The 8,758-nt window shown below is 38.1% G+C and overlaps 1 protein-coding gene across 1 annotated transcript; it reads right to left on the bottom strand.

Annotated features, from left to right (window-relative positions):
- Positions 1 to 265: 265 nt before the first annotated feature.
- On the bottom strand, positions 266 to 1,213 carry LOC129688265 (olfactory receptor 5V1-like). Its single transcript, XM_055623006.1, has one exon. It carries the CDS (start codon positions 1,211 to 1,213, stop codon positions 266 to 268), a length of 948 nt encoding a protein of 315 aa, XP_055478981.1.
- Between the last annotated feature and the right edge of the window lie 7,545 nt (positions 1,214 to 8,758).

The raw sequence follows: 8,758 nt of genomic DNA, 5'->3' as shown, positions 1-8,758 counted from the left end.
AAACCTGCATGTAGGTATAGATATTGAGACAGTTAAGACAGTAGTACATATAGTTCCTTCAGATAGCCTACTAAAACTATTCCCTCTCAAAGATTTTTATTTTTAACTACAAATTTAATTGTGAGTGGTTATAGAAATGTAGATAATAATATCTGAACTTATATGTATGTTTTGTTCAGTTTCTTCCTCTGCATACATTCATCTCTTTATTATTGTGCTACTTGCTTCCATATAGTCATTCTAAGAAGCTTGAGCAAGTCTTACATCATGCTTTCTGTGAACAAATCCAAGGATGTAAAACTCTTCTGAGTGCTCCTTTGACTTCTGCGTTTCTCAGGCTGTAGATAATGGGGTTTAACATGGGAGTAATGATTGCATACAGCATAGAGATGAGTCTGTCTCTGGCAGGAGAATGCTGACTGGAGGAGGGGCGGATGTAGGTAAATATGGCTGTGCCATAGAACAGGAAGACGACAAGAAGATGGGAAGCGCATGTGGAGAAAGCTTTGCGCTTCCCTTCCACTGACTGGATCTTTAGGATGGTGGAGACAATGTATATGTAGGAGATCAAAGTGATCAGAAAAGCACCAACCCCAAAAATACCTCCTACTACTAAAACGAGCATTTCTGCTACATAGGTGGATGAGCAGGACAGGGCCATCACAGGTGGGATATCACAGTAGTACTGGTTAACTCGGTTGGACTTACAGAAAGACAGGTTAAAGGTGGACATTGTGTGGAGAAAGGAGTTGAGAAACCCAGCCGCCCAGGTTCCAGTTACCAGCTGCACACAGCGAACCTTGGTCATAATGAGGGAATAGTGCAAAGGAAAGCATATGGCCACATACCGGTCATAAGCCATCACAGCCAGCAAGAAAACTTCAGTCCCAGCTAGGGCCACCAGGAAATAGAGCTGCAAAGCACACCCAACAAAGGATATGCTGTGATCCTCACTCAAGAGATTATTGAGCATCTTGGGAACAGTAGCTGATGGGCAGAATATGTCTAGCAGGGACAGATTTGCCAACAGGTAATACATGGGAGTTTGCAGCTTTCTCTCAGTCACAATGGCCAACAGGATGGCCCCGTTGCCCAGCAAAGTGATCTGATAGGTGATGACAAAGGCTACAAAGAGAGGGTAACGCACCTCAGGGAGGTTAGAGAGCCCTATGAGGATAAACTGAGTCACTGTGGTATGATTGTAGGCATCCATCGCCTGTCTCTGAAAGGATGTTTCTAAGAGAAATGAAAGCAAAGAATGCAGATTAGGATAACAGGGCATGAAGCTCAGGGGCAATGGAAATACTGGAGTAATAATGAATTATGATTGCTCCACTTTTTAATTCTTAAGACTTTTTCCAAAATTTTTATGCATTTGCTTAAAATGTTCATCTTCTGCTCCTTATCTTTAGAAAGTCCCCTGATATTTTACACTAAAGAGAGCTTGAAAGTGTATCTTCTTTATAGACATTAGCAACCTTTTAATTATGTGATTTTATTAATGAAAGCTGATGGTTTTCTCACATTTCCATAGATAATTGCTTTATTTAGTCTTAATATCAATAATTTTATGCATTATTTCAAACTAAATTAATATAATATAGTTTTATATATATATATAGTTTACCCATCATTATTTTATTTATTTTACATAATTATTATAAGACAGATTCATTAATACGTAAATTTAAGTATATACTAGAAATTTTCAGATACATGGGAAATCAAGTCATTCATAAAGAACGTATACGAATGACATTTTGCCTCAACAAACAAGTATCTCTATTTTCAAGGAATAAATAAGAAAATGTTCCTATGGTTTTAAAAGCATATGCGTAGAGCACAAATATTAGCATTTAACTTAATTGGATGCATATTAAGAATGTTGGTGGACTGTCTGGAAAAAATCTAACTGAAAGCATGGAAATATTTTTGTTACTCTGAAACAGTATTTTTTACCATCACATATGAGATATTACTATCACATATCACATATTAGAAAATACACATTTAAAATCTTATTTGAAAATGAAACAAGCTCGGTTCCTCCAGACCCAACCTCCAACTCTCACTACCAAATGGGCGATTGAACACCTGATGCAACTTTCCCCTCCCCACTGTTCTGTCTCTTATGAATCCTGCAGATCTTTCCCTCCTTACCCTCCTCCAACAGCTTGTTGCTTTATCCCAGTCCTTAACTCCAGATGGCACCTCCTGCTGACACAAAGGACAATTCTGCCAGGGGAACAGGTAGGATGGATGGCTGCAGATCCTCACTTCTGTTCCTTCCTCTCAACCACCCCAGCCTCATCCACAGCACTGAAGCAGAACACCTGCTGCTGTCTTCCTTTACCCTCTGGCCCCCTTCCCGATTGATCACAAAGATTTTCTCCTCCAACATTCTCTCCCCCAATTCACTCCATTATGCCAGCCTCCAATGCCAACAGGCATTCCCTGGGAACACATCACCTGAGTAGGCCAAGGAAACATCCAGTTCCCCAGACTAATCACCTGTGCAATAGCAGATCTTCTGAGATGACTTCTCTTCACTGTCTACTCCAACTCCAAGGAGACTAAATAAACAGATCTGGTGGAACATTATACTCTGCTCTCTCCTATGAAGCCATTCAGACCCTTAGCCTATTCTCATTCCCAAGAGTCAGCTCTCAATACCCAGAAACACATTTTATCTGGAACCTGCCATAACCATGTCTGTCAGGTCCACAGGAAATTTCCTACAAAGAAAAACACAGCCATCACACTCTCCAAAAATCCAGAGAGGAAACAGAAATTAAAGAGCAAAACACTCACAAATCAGCACCTAGATCATTCCAATACCAGATGCCTAGACACCAACATAAAAACACAATCAATAATAGCCTGGGCAATATAGCGTCAATACAACCCAGCAATTCTATGACAGCAGTCATATTGCAACACAGCTGAAGCAAAAAAAAAAAAAGTACCTTAAAATAACCTTATTAAGATAATAATGGTCTTTGAAGAGGAAGTTAATAAATTCCTTGAAGAAAACAGAAAGAAAGAAAGAAAGAAAGAAAGAAAGAAAGAAAGGAAGGAAGGAAGGAAGGAAGGAAGGAAGGAAGGAAGGAAGGAAGGAAGGAAGGAAGGAAGGAAGGAAGGAAGGAAGGAAGGAAAAGAAATTCCTTAAAGAAAACAAAACAACCTAAACAGTTGAAGAAAATGAATAAAACTGTTCAAGACTTTTAGGATACCTAGAGAAAATGATTTGTCAGTCAAAAAAAAAATTTAGTCTAAAAAACTGACACAAAACACCCAAGAAATCTGGGATACTATGAAAAGACCAAACTTAAGAATAATAGGAATTAAGAAAGAAGAAACACAGCTAGCTCAAAAGCACAAAAAGCATTTTCTCGTTAATTAATTTATTTATTCACTTTACATCCTGATCACAGCCCCCCCTCCTTTCTTCCAGTCCACCCTCACACACTCCCCCCCATTCTCCCCTCTTCTCCTCAGAAAAGGTGGAAGTCCCCATCTAAGTGCCAACCCACTGTGGCATACTAAATTGCTGCAGGACTAGTCGCATCCTCTCCCACTGTGGTCAGACAAGGCAGCCCAGTTATGAGAATGTTTTCAAAGGCAGGCATCAGAGTCAGAGAGGAACCCTGTTCCAGTTGTTGGGGGATCCACATAAAGACCAAGCTGCACATCTGCTATGTATGTGCAGGGCCTAAAACCAGTCAGTGCATGCTCTTTGGTTGGTGTTTCAGTCTCAATGAGTACCCATGGGTCCAGATTAGTTGACGCTGTAGGTCTTCTTGTGCAATTCTCCCCCGCCAGCTCCCTCAATCATTTCCCCAACTCTTCCACATGACTCCCTGAGCTCTGTATAATGTTTATCTGTGAGTCTCTCCATCTGTTTCCATCAACTGCTGGCTAAAGTTTTTCAGGGCAGTTATGCTAGACTCCTTTCTTCAAGCATAGCAGGATAACATTAATACTGTCAGAGATGGTTTCTTTCTCATGAGATGGGTCTCAAATAGGGCCAGTCTTTGGTTGGCCATTCCCTTGGTCATTGCTCCATCTTTGTCCCTGCACATCTTATAAGCAGGACAACTTTTGAGTCAAAAGTCCTGTGGGTAGGTTGGAGTCTTTATCTCTTCAATGGAAGTCTTGCCTGGCTACAGGAAGTGGCCACTTCAGGCTCTACATCCCCTGTTGCTAAGAGTCTCAGCTAGGATGACCTCAATAGACTTCCTGGGGTCTCTCTTATCCTACATCTCTGGAGGGCCCCAGAGATACCCCCACCTCTGAATTCTGTTCTCTCATCCAGCCATCTCTCCCTTGCTCTCCCTACTCCTAATATCTCCCTTCTGCATCCCCTCTCCTATCCAGTTCCCTCCCTCCATCCAACTCTAACACCTATGATATTTCCCCTTCTGAGTGAGATTCATGCATCCTCCCTTGGGCCCTCCTTATTACTTAGCTTCTTTGGGTCTGCGGATTGTAACATGGTTATACTGTACTTTATGGCTAATATCTACTTATAAGTGAGTACATACCATGCATATCTCAGAAAGTATTTTCAACAAAATCATAGAAGAAAATTTTTCTAAATAAATACCTTTAAGCATACAAGAAGTTAACAGAACATCAAATATATTAGACCAGAAAAGAAAGTCACCTCAGCACATAATAAATAAGTAAAACATTAAACATTCGGAACAAAGAAAGGATATTAAAAATTGCAAGAGAAAAAGGTCAAATAGCATACAAAAGCAGACCTATTAGAATTATACCTGACTTCTCAATTGAGACTCTAAAAGCCAAAAAACCTGGACAAATATATTGCAGACTCAAAGAGAACACAGATGTCAGTCCAAGCTGTTAGAGCCAGCAAAACTTCAGTCACCATAAATGGAGAGAGAAAACAAGATGTTTAATGATAAAACTGAATTTAAACATTATTTATCTACAGAACTAGCCCTAAAAATGGTGCCAGAAGGGAAATTCTAACCTAATGTGGTTAATACAGCCATGAAAAATACAGAAAATAAATAATCAAAGATCAAAAACAGAAAAATAATTCAAGCATACACACACACACACACCAAAAAAAATAATAATAATAACAGGAATAAGCCATGATAGGTCATTGATATCTCTCAACATCTATGGTCACAGTTCTTCCATAAAAAGATACAGTATATATGCAGAAAAGAATCCAGCCTTCTGCTTCACACAAGAAACACACCTTAACATCAATTATAGGCATTACCTCAGAGTAAAGGGTTTGATAATATTTCAAGCAACTGGAACTAAGAAACAAGTGGATCCATTTTAATATCTAACAAAACAGACTTCAAACCAAAACTAATCAAAAAAAAAATAAGAAAAGACACTACATACTCAACAAAAATAAACTCCATCAAAATGGCATTTCAATTATTAATATCTATGCCCCCAAAACAAAGACAACCAAGGTTGTAGAAGAACGATTACTACAGCTTGAATCACATGTTGATCTTCATACACTAGTCGAAGACTTCAATACACCACTCAGAGTTCATCCAGACCAAAACTAAAGAGAGAAATGCTATAGCTAGCAGAAGTTATCAACCAAATAGACCTAAGAGATATTTACAGAACATTTCACCCAAACACAAAAGAATATACCTTCTCAGCAACTAGTGGATCTTTCTCAAAGTCTGACTTCTTCAAAATCCACATACTTTGACACAAAGCAAATCTCCCCAGATACAAGAAAATTGAACCTGCCTGCATCTTATCAAACCCCCATGATATAAAGCTGGATATCAACAACAAAAAGCTTACAAACTCATAGAAACTGAATAATTGTACTGAGAAAAAAAAATGGGATAAGAAAAAAAATAAACAAAAAGTTGAAGATTTGCTAGAGTTAAATAGAAACAGATGAACAACACACCCAAACTTACAGGATACAGTAAAAGCAGTTCTAAGAGATAAGTTCATAGCACTAGATGCCTACATTTAATATATATATACTAGACAGATCTCACAATAGCAACTTATCAGGATACCTGAAAGCTCTAGGGAAAAAAAAAAGAAATCAAACCCAAAAAAGAGTAGACAGCAGGAAGTAATAAAACTCAGGGCTGAAATCAATAAAACAGAAACAAAGACAAAGAATCAATGAAACAAAGTGTTGGTTCTTTGAGAAAATCAGAGAGATCCACAAACCCTTAACCAGATTAACTAAAGGTAGAGAGAATAGCCAAGTTAACAAACTCAGAAATTAAAAGGGGTACATAACAACAGATACAGAGGAAATCCACAGAATCATTAGAACATACTTGAAAATCTGAACTCCAACAAATTGGAAAATCTAAAAGAAATAGATAAGCTTATTAGTAGCTACCTCTTACCAGCATTAAATTGAGATCAGATAAGCAAGTAAACAGACATATTACCCCTAGTGAGAAAATAAAGCAGTAATTAAAAGTCTCCTAATTAAAACCAAATAATCCTATTTAAAAATGAAATACAGATTTGAACATAGATTTTTCAACAGAGGAATATCGAATAGCAGAAAAACACTTAAATGTTCAACACCCTTAGCCGTCAGGGAAATGCAAATCAAAACTACTTTGATATTCCATCTCACACCTGTCAAAATGTCTAAGATCAGTAACAGGAGTGACAGCTAACATTGGTGAGGATATGGAGCAAGGGGAACACTCCTCCATTGCTGGTGGGAGTGCAAACTTGTACAGCCACTATGGAAAGACGGGAATTAATCTATGTCAGGATCCAGCTATGCCACTTTTAGGTATATTCCCAAATGACACTTCACAAAGGGCCTACCACAAAGACACTTGATCACAATATTCATTGTTTCTCTATTCATAATAGCCAGAGTTGGAAACAACCTAGCTGTCCCTTAACAGAAGAATGAATAAAGAAAATGTGGTACACTTTCACAATGGAATATTACTCAGCTATTAAAAAATAAACAATGACATCATGAAATCTGCAAGCAAATGCATAAAACTTTTTTTAAAAAAACATCCTAAATGAGGTAACTCAGATCTAGAAATATAAATATGGCTTGTATTAATTTGTATGTGCATATTAAATAGTAATAAATAAATAAGTCTGTTTATTAAATAAATAATAATAACCAGTCTACTCCCTATAGTCCCATAGAGGTTATATATAGAGGAAGGGGCTGAGGAGACACATGGATATCCCTGGGATGGGGAAATAGAGTAGATTTTACGGATGAACTGGTGTAGGGGGAATGGGAACAAGATCAGGTGGGGAGAGGTAGGTAAAGTGAGGTTGAAAGTGAAAATGCAGGGAAAGCCAGCTAGAATTGAGGGGCCTTTGAGGAGGATATAAAAGCCTAGGGCAGTGAAAACTTCCTATAGCGTGTGAAGGCAATCCTAATGAAGTCTTCAAATAATGAAGACAGAATCCCCCTGGCCAACTCTTGTCTCCATATGAAGCTTCCATTACCAGAACTAGGTCATAACCAAAGTTATGTTTGGTCATAAGCCAAAGTGGTCCTATGGAAATACCCTAGTAGTTGCCAAGCTAATAGGTTTTCCCATTGCAGAAGACAACGCCCACACAACTCTTTAAACATGAAAAGGTTAATCTGGTGCCTATACAGAGCCTTCACCACATTTTCTAGTGTCTTTGGTAAAGGAGAATACTCTCCAGGCTGCCAAAAGAAATACATAAACGTAAACCAAACCAAAAAAACCCTTTGATCTGCGATCTGTCCTGCCTGCAATATATGCTATGACAACGGTGGCACAAAACTTGTGGGAGTGATTAACCAATGCCTGATTTGACTAAATTCCCACTCCACTAGATTCACAACACTGGTTGTGTGACCAAGAACCAGTGACCAGATATAGCTGACACCTAGGGTAAGCCAAATACTACTGGTCTCAAAGAAGAAGGAGGAGGAGGAGAAAGAAGAAAAAGAAGACACAGGAAAATGACTTCTAGTGATGTTCTGCTATACTCACAGATCAGTACCTTATTCAGCCATCACCAGAGAAGCTTTGTCCTGAAGCAGATGGAAACTAATAAAAAGCAGATATTAGGCAGAGAAGGAGAGACCTTGTAAAACACTTCTCAAAATAGGATGTCTATATCAAATCCCTCCCCTCAGAGCTCAGGGAACCCCATGGAAAAGGACACAGGAAGAGTGTAAGAGGCAGAGGGGATAGAGGACATAAGAAAAACAAGGCCCTGTGAATCAACATGATCATAACGTATATGAGCTCAGAAAGGCAAAAGCAGCAAGCCCACGACCTGCACAGGCCTGCACCAGGTGCTCTGCATGTATGTTAGAGCTACCAGTTTGGTATTTTTACAGGACTCCTGAGTGAGTGAACAAACAGGTCTCTTAATTCTAGTGCCTTCTCCTGGAGATATTTTTTCCTGTGGTTTTACCTTGTCCAACCTTGATTTCTGGTTTTTGTTGTATCTTATTGTATTTTATTACATTAAAAAAGAAGAAAATCAAAAAATAAAATGAAAATGAATATTCTACTACCCTGTTCTATTTTTCTTTTCACATAAAAAGAATAAATATTTTCTTTGGTCATCAAAATGCTTACAATAAATAATCCAAATTATACATAATAATTTTATTCATAAATGGTATGATGATTTTTCTATCATTTTTCCTATGTAAAATATATATAAGTAATATTAAGATGCCTGAGAGTGTTGAATGGTTAATAAAAAAAATATCAATAAAAAAACAGTGCCATGT

Source organism: Psammomys obesus, unplaced genomic scaffold, assembly GCF_907164565.1.
Source record: "Psammomys obesus unplaced genomic scaffold, mPsaObe1.curated_primary_1811, whole genome shotgun sequence".
Classification (NCBI taxonomy): Eukaryota; Metazoa; Chordata; class Mammalia; order Rodentia; family Muridae; genus Psammomys; species Psammomys obesus.
Note: the sequence above shows the minus strand (reverse complement) of the source record. Positions and strands in the feature narration are given on the sequence as shown.

Excerpts from the sequence above, each read along its gene's own strand:
- LOC129688265 (XM_055623006.1), bottom strand. The coding sequence starts at position 1,213 with ATGGATGCCTACAATCATACCACAGTGACTCAGTTTATCCTCATAGGG.